Genomic DNA, 14,133 nt, shown 5'->3' on the forward strand with positions numbered 1-14,133 from the left:
TTTTTTTTTATTTTTGGAACAAGGCAAAAGTGATTCTAAAGTTCATTTGCTAGAATAGCCCCTGAAGAAAAGTGTGAGAATTTTTTTAAAGTGTGTTTTTTTTTCTTTTCTAAAGCTTCTACCCATTTATTTGACAGCGAGAGAGGGAACACAAGCGGGGGGAGCGGGAGAGGGAGAAGCAGGCGGGGAGCCCGATGCGAGTCCCAGTCCCAGGACCCTAGGACCATGACCTGAGCCGAAGGCAGACGCCCAACGACTGGGCCACCCAGGTGCCCCTGTGAGAAATTTTTGAAAAAGAACAATTATGAATGAAGGGGAGGGGGTTGTGCTACTAGCTACTAGTTATTAAAAGTTACTAAACCTTGGTACTTTGGGGGCCCCTGGGTGGCTCAGTTGGTTAAGCATTGGACTCTTGATCTCACCTTGGGTCTTGATGTCAGGGTCATAAGTTTGAGCCCTGGGTTGGAGTCCACACTCAGTATGGAGCCTCCTTAAAAAAAAATAAAATAGGGGCCCCTGGGTGGCTCAATCAGTTAAGCGCCTAACTCTTGGTTTCGGCTCAGGTCATGATCTCAGGGTCATGAGATCCAGCCCCACATGGGACTCCGCACTCAGAGAGGAGTCTGCTTGAGATTCTTTCCCCCTCCCTCTCCTTCCTCTCTGCTCCTCCCCCTACTTGGGTACTCTCTCTCTTAAACAAACAAACAAACAAATAAATAAAATCTTTAAAAATAAAATAATAATAAACTTTGGTACTTTAAGCAGTGAGGTTTTGGCACAGAATTATTCAATCAATGAAACAAAATAAAAAGTCCAGGAAATATACCAAAATTTGGTATATGATAAAGATGGTCCACGTTTGGGGAAGGATGGTTTACTTCGTAAATGATGTTGGGAGAATAGACTGATCATTTGAACACAACATAAACTAGGTTCCTATCTCTCCCAAAATACCAAAATAAACTTCAGATGACTTACAACTTTTAACATAAAAAAAATAAAGCTACGGAAGAATTCGAAGAAGGATCAATGATTACGTGATTTTTGGGTGAAGAAAACCTTTCTAAATATAACACGTAAGGTGGACACCATAAACGTAAAAACAGATTAGATTTGACTGCATGAAAAATCCGTTTTAAAAAAGTACAATAGAAATGACAATGCGGAAAAAACCTTTGCCGCATATATGACAATTTAAGAGAATTCTTACAAATCATTAAGAAAAGAATTAACATGCTAACAGAAAAATGGGAAAGTACATAATTTGCCACAGAAGTGCAAATGACAACAAAATTAGGAAAAGTTCTATCTCCTTAGTTAGCAAATGAGGGTAAATAACGACCCAGAAGACCTCCTCCTCCCTTTTTTTTTTTTTAACTTAATCATACTGGCAATAAAACTTTAAACAATAATATCCTTTGTTGGTGGGAGACTAAATTGGCAGCCTTTCTGTAGGGCCAGTTGTATTATAAATCAAAAGCCTTATCAACGTGCATTCATTTTGATCCAGCAATTCCTTATCTAGAAGTATTTTTAAAGGAATAATCAGAAGTACGTACAAATATCTCTTTATAATTATGTCCATGGGAATTGTATTTATTGTACTTGAAAGGGAGAGATAACTTAAATGTCTATTTCTAGGGAATTGGTTGCACAAATGACAGTGCATTTTATTATTCAGTAGGATACGAGGTAGTTATAGAAGGTACTACGCAACTGATATTGTAGAAGAATAGTCAATGACATGATAAATATTCATGGCAATGTGTATTGCAAAGTGAAAAATGCATGTTACTAGATTGTATTCACAATATGGTCCTGTGTTTGTTTACACACACACACAGCATGAATTGTGCATTACAAACGATTTTTTCCTTTTCCTTTTTGCATTTCCACAGAACATATTTGTTGGTTTTCCCATAAGAAAAATTAATAATTACTATTAATTGTTATTAAAGAGAACCTAACCAATCCTGGGCCAGTGGTTTTCTGGGGGCACGGGATTACAGGGTAGCTCATGTCCTAAGATAGGTACTTCTGTAATGCTAGAATTGTGCTCATCAAATCTGGTCATTTTTATAGTCAAAAAGAAATAATTTTAAAAACAAAGAAGGAGAGAACAGAGAAGTTCATGTTTTTTAATTCAACAATTTCACTTTAAAAAAATGCTTTTAACCCTGGGGCGCTTGGGTGGGGCAGTCAGTTAAGCATCTGACTCTTGTTTTTGGCTCAGGTTGTGATCTCAGGGTCCCAAGATTGAGTCCTGGTCCGGCTCTGCGCTCAGCTTGGAGTCTAAAGACTCCTGCTCCCTCTGCCCCTAGCCCCTGCACACACTCTCTCTCTAAAATGAATAAATAAATCTTAAAAAAGAAATGCTCTTAACCCTGAAAATGAGCAAATATTTATGCAGAGATTACTCCCAAAAGCAGTATGTACAACAGAAAAAACAAAACAAAACAAAACCTGATAGCAAACATATAAACACAATCTAAGTGTCTGACAGTAAATAAACTGTGATGGGCCCATTAGGTGGACCTACAGTCACAGAGTGAAGTCAGCGAGAAACCAGGCCGTGTGAATCCAGCCTGCCTGGATTCAAATCTCTGCCACTTACTTGCTGCATGACCTTGCACAAGGTGTGACTTTCAGTGTCGTTAGTAAAGCGGGAATAGCATTAGTACTTACCTCATAGGATAGTTAGGAGGATGTTTATCAGAGTCCACAGGGGAAACACACCGAAATTGGGTAATTTGAGGAGAATTTAACAAAGGGACTCTTTTTTTTTTAAGATTTTATTTGTTCATTTGACACAGAGAGAGAGAGAGAGCACGAGCAGGGGGAGCGGCAGGCAGAGGGAGAGGCAGAGGCTCCCCACTGAGCAGGGAACCCGATGCAGGACTGGATCCCAGGATCCCGGGATCCTGACCTGAGCCGAAGGCAGATGTTTAACCAGCTAAGCAATCAGGCGTCCTAACAAAGGGACTCTTTACAGAGGTGTGGGCAAGGGGTTGGGCAAGCAGCAAGGATAGTGCAGTACTCTGGGCTAGTAAAGTAGGAAGTCATAGGAAGCAGTTGGGAAGGGATTGGAACCTGGAGAGAGAGAAAAAGAGGGGGAGAGAGAGAGGGAGAGGGAGAAAGAGGTCAATCTAGGAGGAGCTGTGCTTTTTGATGAAAGCCCACTGAGCCTTCGTAAATACCTTGACCTCACTCTCTAGGGTCCTTCTGAGACACCCGTGATGAGTCTGCCATTGCTACAATAGTGCTATCTACAAACATGTGGCTACCAACAGCAAACGTTTGTTTTTCTCACTCCCAGGTTGACTGGGCGGCTCTGCTTCAGGCTTTGGATTGGTTGCGTTCTGGTCAGCTTTGACGGCCTTTTATTTTGGGGCCAGCAGTCAAGAGGCCAAACCAGACAGACAAGTCCATTTCAGGCCTCTGATTACCCCAAGTCTACAACCATTCCATTGGCCAAAGCATGTCACATGACCGAGCCTAAGCTCAATGGAGTAGAAATATTTCTCTTCCATATACTCTACTAGAAGGCATATTCACATGGCAAATGCGAACACAGGAAGAGAGGGAGTGAGTGGAGTTGGGAATGAAATCCAATCTACCACAACTCGTCACTGGCCAAGCCCAGGGGAAGTTAAGAGGGTACCAAAGCTTATTGATCTATGCAGGTCAGCCTTCTGGGGCACAGAGAAGGGTGGAAGAAGGTAGAGGTGTCTGGAGAGGCAAACAAAGATATCCGTGCAGGATTATATGAGTTAATAATTTTAATGAGTTTAGGATAATGGCTGGCATGTAGAAAATACTATACAGGGGCACCTGGTTGGCTCAGTTGGTTGTCTGACTCTTGATTTCTGCTCGGATCATGATCTCAGGGTTGTGAGATCAAGCCCTCTGTCTGGCTCTGCGCTCAGTGCAGGGTCTACTTAAGATTCTCTCACTGTCTCTCTGCCCCTCCCCCACTGCCCACACTCTCTTTCTCAAAAAAGAAGTTTAAGAAAATATTGTATGGTTAACCCTTGAACAACATGGGTTTGAACTGCACGAGTCCACTTACACACAGACTTTTTTGTTTTGATAAATACCGTACTGTAAATGTATTTTCTCTTCTGTATGAGTTTCTTAATAACATTTTCTTTTCTTTAGCTTGCTTTATTGTAAGAATACATTTAACATACAGAATATGTGTTGTTTATGTTATTAGTAAGGCTTCCTGTCAACAGTAGGTCATTAGGGAGTCAAAAGTTATATGTGGATTTTCTTTTCTTTTTTTTAAAAGATTTTATTTATTTGACAGAGAGAACACAAGCAGAGGGAGAGAGAGAGGGAGAAGCAGGCTCCCTGCTGAGCAAGGAGCCCGATGTGGGGCTTGATCCCAGAACCCTAGGATCATGACTTGGGCCGAAGGCAGCCGCTTAACCGACTGAGCCACCCAGGCGTCCCTTTTTCCTTTTTCTTTCTATCTTTCTTTCTTTTTTTTTTTTAAGATTTTATTTATTTGACAGAGAGAACACAAGCAGAGGGAGAGAGAGAGGGAGAAGCAGGCTCTCTGCTGAGCAAGGAACCCGATGTATATGTGGATTTTCAACTGCACAGGGGAATTGGTGCCCCTAACTACCATGCTGTTCAAGGGTCAACCGTGTAAGTGTTGGTTAAATGAAATAATAAAATATGGCATAATTGAGAATGATGTTTTTAAGAATATTTAAATACTTAAAAGCTCATAATTAATTGTTAAGTGAAGGAGGTTATAAAGCAGATGTACTTTGTAATATCATTTGTTTTTTTATTTATTTTTTTTAGATATTATTTATTTATTTGAGAGAGAGAGAGAGAGCAGAAGCAGGGGGAGAGGCAGAGGGAGAGGAAGAAGCAGGCTCCCTGCTGAGCTGGGAGCCTGTCACAGGACCCTGAGATTGTGACCTGAGCCAAAGACAGATATTTAACTGACAGGGCCACCCAGTCACCCCTGTAATATCATTTATAAAACACAATGTACCTAGAAGAAAGTCTGGAAGGAAACTTTGAAAAATATTAATATTGTTGCTGGAAGGTAGAATTATGGGGGATTGTTTCACTTATGTGCTATGTGTTCAGAAAGAAGTTGCCATATACAGTCTCATAGGATGTGCACTGCACAACTCCAAGGGGCCCCATTTGTCCCTTTTCACACCTCTGGCTTATACAACCTCCTTTATTGCCTACAGCTTCTAAAATGTATGTGTATTTTTAAAAATAAATAAATAAATGTATGTGTATTACTCTTGTGTAATCAAACAAAGGCAGTTTTAATAGATTGCAACCTTGCTTTTTCTCCCTAAAACATTTAAAAGACAACTGATGTTGACCTAGTTTGGCATTTTTACTAGAGTGGGAAAGAAATTATCCTGGTACTCCAAAATGATTGTTACGAGGCGCACTCACCAACACTTCAAACAAGCGGGGCATTCAGTCACCCCTGCAGAACTGAAAGGTTCTTCAATGCATGTAGCATAAAAAAAAAAAGAAATATATTTGGCCTGAGTGTATTATTAAATAATAAAATAATAATAAATAAAATAATAACAACCACTGAATGTATTTTAGTTGCTGGAGAAATCCAGAAGTGCTGGATCAGAAATGATGAATGTAAGAATGGAGTTTTCATATTAAATCCACAATGGGCAAGATTTGAAGTAAATGAAGACTTCTTTCCCCATGGCCAGGACAAAAGGAACCTGTTTTTTTTGTTTGTTTGTTTTTTGGTTTGGGGGTTTTTTGGGAACCTGGTTCTTAATGGCATCCAGACCAACGCTGTACCTGGTCTCCACACTTCCTGTTATATGAGAAAAGAAACACCTTTACTATTTTGACTACTGTAGCTGGATATCCTATTACTCGAAGCCGAAAAGTATATTTATGCTCTTTGAAGCCCTTCCTTCCCTAGACAGAGTTAAACCCCTCCTCTCTGCGTCCGCAGCCCCTTGCACGTACCTCTATGCCAGTCGGCAGTGTGACTTGTTTGTGAGATCATCCAAAGAATTCGTGGTTTTTCTTTTATTTTGTAACCTCAGTATCCTTCCTGGTACCCAACACAGAAACATTTGTTTAGTGGATATCAGGATTCCATATATGCACTGCTCTGGGGGGTGTGGGGGACACTCTTTCTTGAGAGCACGGGGAAGTGGCGGAGCCAGCCCGTGCACATACACACATGAGTAATCGCAGCCTGGGTGAGGCTGTCGGTAAAGGCTGAGTCACAAATAGCCTCGTGAACTCTCGCCTCAAGCCCTGAGCCCCTGGCAGTGCACTATGGAAAACTGGTAGATGGAAGCTAAAGTCCCTCTAGATGCAGGGTGATGACAAAAGAGCATGTCTCTTCTTCTGTTTGAATTTTTAGGATTATTTTTAGCTATAAATTTTATATATGTTTTTATATTTTTATATATAAATTTTATATATATTAAAATTTTATTTTTAAGAAATAATTCTGGAGATTAAAATGCTGGCTTTGGGGTGCCTGGGTGGCTCAGTCGGTTAAGTGTCCGCCTTTGGCTCGGGTCATGATCCCAGGGTCCTGGGATCGAGCCCCACTTTAGGCTCCCTGCTTGGCGGAGAGTCTGCTTCTCCCTCTGCCTCTGCCCATCCTCCCTGCTTGTGCTCTCTCTCTCTCTCTCTCTCAAATAAATAAATAAAATCTTAAAAAAATAAAATAAAATGCTGGCTTCATTACAAAACTGGTTTGGAGAATGTGGTCTAGTTATGAAGTCAAATGGACTTGGTAATACTCTCCTATTTTGAACTTACTCTCCAAAATGCCATCGTCCAGCCCTGCTGGGATGGAGACTATCCTCTTTGGCTTATCATATGGCTGGGGGAACAGACCAGAACACACCTGCACTCCACAGAGCAGGTTGCCAACCACTAGCCCAGGCAAAAGTGAATTCAGAAAACCTGTATCTCCCACGGAGAAGGGGAGACTACCATGTAAAGACATGAACTTCTTTACTGCTAATCTGCTGCTCTGCATTCTTTATAATCTTTCTCACTTTCCTTCCCTGGTTTGGATCACAGGGAGGCCAGAGTATATAAACACTCCCCCCCCCCCCCCCCCGCATCTTGGTTTGGCTTTTGCCTTCTTACAACACGAAGAACGCAGCCTTTGAACCAGCTGAGGAATGTGGGCTGTAAAGCGTGGACTGTTTTGTGTTTGATAGGATCATGATTCCACACTTTCTACATAAAATCTCGATGCGATGGCTGGAATCATTACTGGCAAAAATATGCAGGAATCTGCATCTGAAAATTTGGGCTCCAGCATGCAGTAAAAAGTAACCAGTCCGGAGTGCTATTTTCAGAGTTCAAATGTCCCAGTGGGCAAATCTTATCAATGAATTTGACAGGCATTAATGGCCGAGAATAGGATTATCTGTTAGACCACCCAAACCTCATTTGCTTTTTAGCAGCCACTTTCGATGCCTTACCTGGAAGGAGGGTGCCCTGTGGGAATGTTAAGCCAGGTGGCAGGTGTCCTCAGGGAACAGGGCTTTATCTGGCACCCCTAAATCTTGGCGTATAGGAAGCTCCTACTTTATTCTCCCCCAACACACGAGGCTGATGCTTATATGAATGTGGTGGAAAAGGAGAAGCTTTCCAGGTTTAATGCAGAAGGAGCAAAACACAGGCGGCCCCAGAGCAGGGACCCTTCGTGCCTCACCACGTCAGGATACACTTCACGGGCTTGGGCAGAAACAGGAAGTAGGTAAGGGCAACACGGAGCCCCGCCAACGTGACCAGGGCACCATTTCTGGGTTCTGTAGGGTAGGTTGGCCTCATGAGGCTCCAACCAACCAGTCTGAGATGCAGCCTCTCCTTCCAGCCTCCTAAGCCTAGTACAGCTCTGGGCCCCAAGGTCCACGGCCTACCTGTCCCCACCCCCCAGCCCCCCATTCCACTGCACAGCCACAGTCCGTGCATTGCTAATCCTGGCCAACTGTCAAGTAAATAATCTCCTGGATTCTTAGGGGCCTGGGGGGAGAGTGTAGATGACTCAGTGTGGCCCATCCCCACTATTAGAGAAGCAGCTCCGAGCAAATAGTTTGTGGCAGTGAGTGAGTAATGTCAGCTTCATTAGAGAGTATTCTGTGGAAGGTGCAGCAGTGAATAGCACTTGCAAACCTTGTAAGACTAATTTTTGTGCCATGAAAGAAAGGGGAAGTTAGAATAAATAGACTGCGACTCAGATGATTTATTTTTCAGTTTAGACTTGTGTGTTTCATTCATTCCTGGGACGTATATTCTCATCTATCTCCCTTTGGGGATCAGTACTGAAAGAAGAGTGAGTCATCACTTGGCTCCGCCTTTTCTGTCTTTAATCCTTAATGTAAAGGAGAATTAGGCAAGAAGATTAAGTGAGGTTAAACAAGATTCATTAATGAATTATTAAAAATTAAGCTCTAGCTTAAAACAACACAAGTGGAGATGTGTACAGCCATGTAAGGGACACAAAAACTCTTTAGTCAAACACAAGAGATGTTACCCATTTATTTCTTGAGAGAAGTCAATCATTAACGATAATAATAATATGCTCAGAAGATATCAGAATGTTTCTTCATCCATGCAGAGACCCTACTGGTCCCCTCCTAGGGGAGGACAGACTTAGAAGAGTAGCTTTCTCTAGTCCTGAGATGGGTTACCTGATATTTCTCCCCATCTGCCATAGGACCAGGTCTCCTTATGCAGTGGGCACTCAGCACTTCCAAGCCTTACACCATCAAATAAATGCTCATAGGTTGGTAAGCCTCTAGGTAATACTCAGGCCAGGGCTTGAGTGAGAAACCTGAAAATTTGCAAAGTTGCCTTCCTCCTTTTTAATGACAGACCTGGCTTCCAACTTCAGCTTCTCAATCTATCTGTGCCTTCTAGTCTCTATGTGGGAGAACAGAGAGTGAAGATCCAGGGGAAATTCTGGAAAGAATAAAATTAGGTTTTCCTCAGGGAACTTCTCAAAAAATTATTTAGATTGTAGAAAGATGACTAAACTGTTAAAGGTAAGATGGTCATGTGTTGCTTATTAAATTTTATTTCTCCCAAGATAGTTCTTAAAGCCACAAAATGGGAAGATTTGTGTAGAGCCAGCTCAGCCTCAGAAGATTACACTTCCAGACATCAAAGATAGACTGAGATTCTTAGAGACACAGTGCATGTTTGCCTTTGGAGCTGCTATAGTTTTCATAAGGAGTTGCTGCCTTTTCTTTGTGGGCTTCTTGCTGTTGTATTTAGTCTAAAGCCAGGGTTTGGAACTTTCTAGAAGAACCATGGATGGGCAACTGGGGGTCTGTGAATCCCATGAATTTGTAGCAACATTTTCATCATATGAACACAGGTTGGGGAAATAAGGAGTACCCACTGCTCTCATTAGATCCTCAGAGGAATCTGTGACCTTGGAAGTGAAGGCTCCTGGTCCAAGGCTGGAGCACCTGCATGCCTTCTGGATCAACTGTAGGACCCATACCTTAAATATAGGTAATATTATTATCCCCATTGTACAGATCAGGAAACAGGCTGACAGGTCTTAAATGACCCACCCATCTAAGGGTCATATGGCTAGTGAATGGTGAATCTAGGTTATAAATCCAGATCTGTCTGACTTTAGAAATGGAGCATTTCATTAGTGGGCAATGCTTTGTCTACTTTGAACAGGTTTAAAATAATAAGATCTGGAATTTGTTAGGGTTTTTCCAACTTCCCCAAACCCTTACAGCAGCTGTGACAGGTGACCCTGTTCTGTATGAACGCTTCTGGGGATGGGAGCTTCCTACTTCATCAGGAGTCAGCAACATTGTGGGACTTAGTGAGTGCTTTTAAAATAGTAAATCGCAATTTACCTTTGGATTGGATGCTGGCAAGGTGCCTCCAAATGTAAAATGCAGAACATCTTCAGGGTGTGCTGTCTAGGACTGGGGTCTGAAATTCTGCAGCATGGAGCCTCTACTTCCTTTCAAAGTGGAGCCCATGGGGGAGAGTGGACTGTGTTGGGAAATACAAGCATGCACATCCAGAAATAATCTAACATGTGGAATGGTGGGTAGGGCAATCTTCCAAAAGCATCAGAAGAAGGTGTGCTTTGACAATGGGGATGATCGACAGTTTCCATATAGAGCAAAATTTTCCTTAGCTGCCATGGGGGTCTTTTTCTCTCTAGCTTCTTTTGTAAGAATGATCCTTTTTGGATGTCCCTTACACATGAGAAAACAAGAAATCTGGCAGGTGGGGGAGGATGTTTTCTTAGATTATCTTGCAAAACCTAATTCTTTCCTGCTTCCCAAAAAGTCCTGAATAGTAGATTCCAGAAATGCCTTAAACATTGAAAACACGTAACAGTAATGTTAGTAAATTAGAACATTTGTTGATATTATTACGTGAGTGAGCTATTCTTTTTGCAGTAGCCAGACTACAAAGATGGCCCCCAGGATCTGTGCCTTATAAGACTCATGCCTGGGTGTCTAGACTGGCCCAGATTCCCTTCAAGCAATACAATATGGTGGAAGCGATGCTGAGCCAGTTCTAGGCCTAAGCTTTCGAAAGGTCTCAAAGTTTCCACTTTGGACTTTTGGGAACTCTGTATTAACAGGTATGACGTCCAGCTACCCTGCTAGAAAGGGCAGGTAGAGAGAGAAAGAGTCCCAGCCACCCAAGTATTCCTGCTGAGTCCAGCCTGCCAGCCATCTCCAAGAAGGTGCCAGACATGGTGATGAGTTATCTTGGATGGTCCCATGCGGTCGAGCCCCCAGGTGACTATAGCACCAGCCGATATCACACAGAGCAGAACAATCACCCAGCTAATCATTGTCAACCTATAGAATCATGAGAGCTAATAAAATGGTTGTTATTTTAAGCCCCTGAGTTGTGGTGGTTTGTCACATGGTAATAGGTAACCAAATACCTTCCATTTTCATATATCAAACCTGATTATTTTTGTGGATAAACAAGGTTAATAACAATGCATTCTGTAGCAAAGTAATTAAACTTGTCTTGCAAAATACCTGATCAGAAATAAGCCTCAGTAAAGCAATATTCAGACCGCAGTGAGATAGCTCTTTACACCCATCATGACGGCTTCACTTGTCAAAGACAGATGATAGCGAGTGTTGACAGGTATGTGGAGCAATCGACACCCTTAAACACTGTTGGTGGGATGCAAAATGGTGCGGCTGCGCTGGAGAGAAGTCTGGCAGCTCCTCGTAGAGTTCGCATGTGACCCAGCAATTCCATTGCCACATACCTAGGAGAAATGAAGACGTACGTCCCCACAAAAACTTGTACAGGATTGTTCATTGCAATGCTAATCATAATAGTTGAAAAGCAGAAACAACCGAAATATCCATCAAGTGATGAATGGATAAGTCACATGCGGTATTATCCATACAATGGAGTATTATTTGGCAGTAGAAAGACATGAAGTACTGACACATGCTACAACGTGAACAAACCTTGAAAATGTTATGTAGGGGAGCCTGGCTGGCACAGTACGTACAGCGTGTGACTCTTGATATTGGGGTTGTGAGTTCGAGCCCCACATTGGGTGTAGAGATTAGTTAAAAGAATTTTTTTAAACAAAAATAAACTTTAAAAAAATATTATGTTACCTTCCTCAGCCGTACTCCTCTTTGTTCAGCCACACAGAGATGGAACATGAAGTGGCCTGCTTGGACATCACCCCACTGGGGGACGGCAATGGGCTGTCCCCTCTTTGTGCCATTGGCCTCTGGACAGACATCTCGGCGCGTATCTTGAAGCTGCCCTCTTTTGAGCTACTGCACAAAGAGATGCTGGGTGGAGAGATCATTCCTCGTTCCATCCTGATGACCACTTTTGAGAGTAGCCACTACCTCCTTTGTGCCTTGGGAGATGGGGCGCTTTTCTACTTTGGGCTCAACATTGAGACAGGCCTGTTGAGCGACCGTAAGAAGGTGACTCTGGGCACCCAGCCCACGGTATTGAGGACTTTCCGTTCTCTTTCTACTACCAACGTCTTTGCTTGCTCTGACCGCCCCACTGTCATCTACAGCAGCAACCACAAATTGGTCTTCTCCAATGTCAACCTCAAGGAAGTCAACTACATGTGTCCCCTCAACTCTGATGGCTATCCTGACAGCCTGGCACTGGCCAACAACAGCACCCTCACCATTGGCACCATCAATGAGATCCAGAAGCTGCACATCTGCACAGTTCCCCTCTACGAGTCTCCCAGGAAGATCTACTATCAGGAAGTGTCCCAGTGCTTCGGGGTCCTCTCCAGCCGGATCAAAGTCCAGGACACAAGTGGCGGCACAACGGCCCTGAGGCCCAGTGCCAGCACCCAGGCCCTGTCCAGCAGCGTCAGCTCCAGCAAGCTGTTCTCCAGCAGCACGGCACCGCACGAGACCTCCTTTGGAGAAGAGGTGGAGGTGCACAATCTCCTCATCATCGACCAGCACACCTTCGAAGTGCTTCATGCCCACCAGTTCCTGCAGAATGAGTATGCCCTCAGCCTGGTCTCCTGCAAGCTGGGCAAAGACCCCAACACATACTTCATCGTGGGCACGGCCATGGTGTATCCTGAAGAGGCGGAGCCCAAGCAGGGTCGAATCGTGGTCTTTCAGTATTCTGATGGAAAACTACAGACCGTGGCCGAGAAGGAAGTGAAAGGAGCCGTGTACTCCATGGTGGAATTCAACGGCAAGCTGTTAGCCAGCATCAACAGCACGGTGCGGCTTTATGAGTGGACAACAGAAAAGGAGCTTCGTACCGAGTGCAATCACTACAACAACATCATGGCCCTCTACCTGAAGACCAAGGGCGACTTCATCCTGGTGGGCGACCTGATGCGCTCAGTGCTGCTGCTTGCCTACAAGCCCATGGAGGGGAACTTTGAAGAGATTGCTCGAGACTTTAATCCTAACTGGATGAGTGCTGTGGAAATCTTGGATGATGACAATTTCCTGGGGGCTGAAAATGCCTTTAACTTGTTTGTGTGTCAGAAGGATAGCGCTGCCACCACTGACGAGGAGCAGCAACACCTCCAGGATGTCGGTCTCTTCCACCTGGGCGAGTTCGTCAACGTCTTTTGCCACGGCTCCCTGGTCATGCAGAATCCACCCCCACGCAGGGCTCGGTGCTCTTTGGCACAGTCAACGGCATGATCGGGCTGGTGACCTCGCTGTCAGAGAGCTGGTACAACCTCCTGCTGGACATGCAGAATCGGCTCAATAAAGTCATCAAGAGTGTGGGCAAGATTGAGCACTCCTTCTGGAGATCTTTTCATACTGAGCGAAAGACAGAACCAGCCACGGGCTTCATCGATGGAGACTTGATCGAGAGTTTCCTGGACATCAGCTGGCCCAAGATGCAGGAGGTTGTGGCAAACCTACAGTATGATGATAGCAGCGGGATGAAGCGAGAGGCCACAGCAGATGACCTGATCAAGGTTGTGGAGGAGCTGACGCGGATCCATTAGCCCAGGGCTGGTAGCCCCTTTCCCAGGCCCTCCCCGAAGGCTTTGCTCTCCTGCCCTGCTCCCCTCCCCCACCATTGTCTTCTCGGCTGTGGGAAGCCTTTCCCTAAGCTAGCTGTCCCAGAAGCCACAGTCTATCTGTGTGGAAATGGGGATTTCTTTGAACTAAAACCAGTTCACTGGAGACCTGGGAATGGGGTGAAGGTGGAATATTTTCTCCCTGGATTTTTACCAGTCCCAGAGGATTCCAACCATCACTTTGGACACCAAGCCTTGATTGGTGTTGCCAGTTGTCCTCCTTCCAGGGAGGGATTTTGCAGCTCTTGGGCTGAAAGGAAGCTCTGTGTGTGTGCTGTGTGTGTGTGTGTGTGCGTGCGTGCTTGCGTCTCTCACACTCATGCGTTGTCCTCTGCTATCTTTTTATTTAGGTTGGGGGTGCGGGGATGCTGTGGGTAGGGGGGAAGAGGGGCGGGATGGGTTCATTGTCTCTGAAGTGAGAGCTTCCTTTTGCTTTCTCTGTTGCCTGAGAGCTTTGGGTCTGGAGGCCTGACCACCAGGCCATGAGATGCCTGAGTCTGAAACCTGGAGATGGTGGGTGATACCCAAGCCGCCATAGCTTTTTTGTCTCTGGGGAGCTGCCTCCTTCA

The 14,133-nt window shown here is 44.2% G+C and overlaps 1 protein-coding gene across 1 annotated transcript; it reads left to right on the top strand.

Moving 5' to 3' along the window:
- The first annotated feature begins 10,751 nt into the window (after positions 1-10,751).
- LOC113927049 (DNA damage-binding protein 1-like) lies at positions 10,752-13,903 on the top strand. The gene is given in 3 exon segments (XM_027602608.2): positions 10,752-10,784; positions 11,649-13,125; positions 13,128-13,903. Coding segments are annotated over 3 exon segments (1,857 nt in total). The 5' UTR covers positions 10,752-10,766; the 3' UTR covers positions 13,490-13,903.
- The last annotated feature ends 230 nt before the right edge of the window (positions 13,904-14,133 follow it).

Source organism: Zalophus californianus, chromosome 7, assembly GCF_009762305.2.
Source record: "Zalophus californianus isolate mZalCal1 chromosome 7, mZalCal1.pri.v2, whole genome shotgun sequence".
NCBI classification, from domain to species: Eukaryota; Metazoa; Chordata; class Mammalia; order Carnivora; family Otariidae; genus Zalophus; species Zalophus californianus.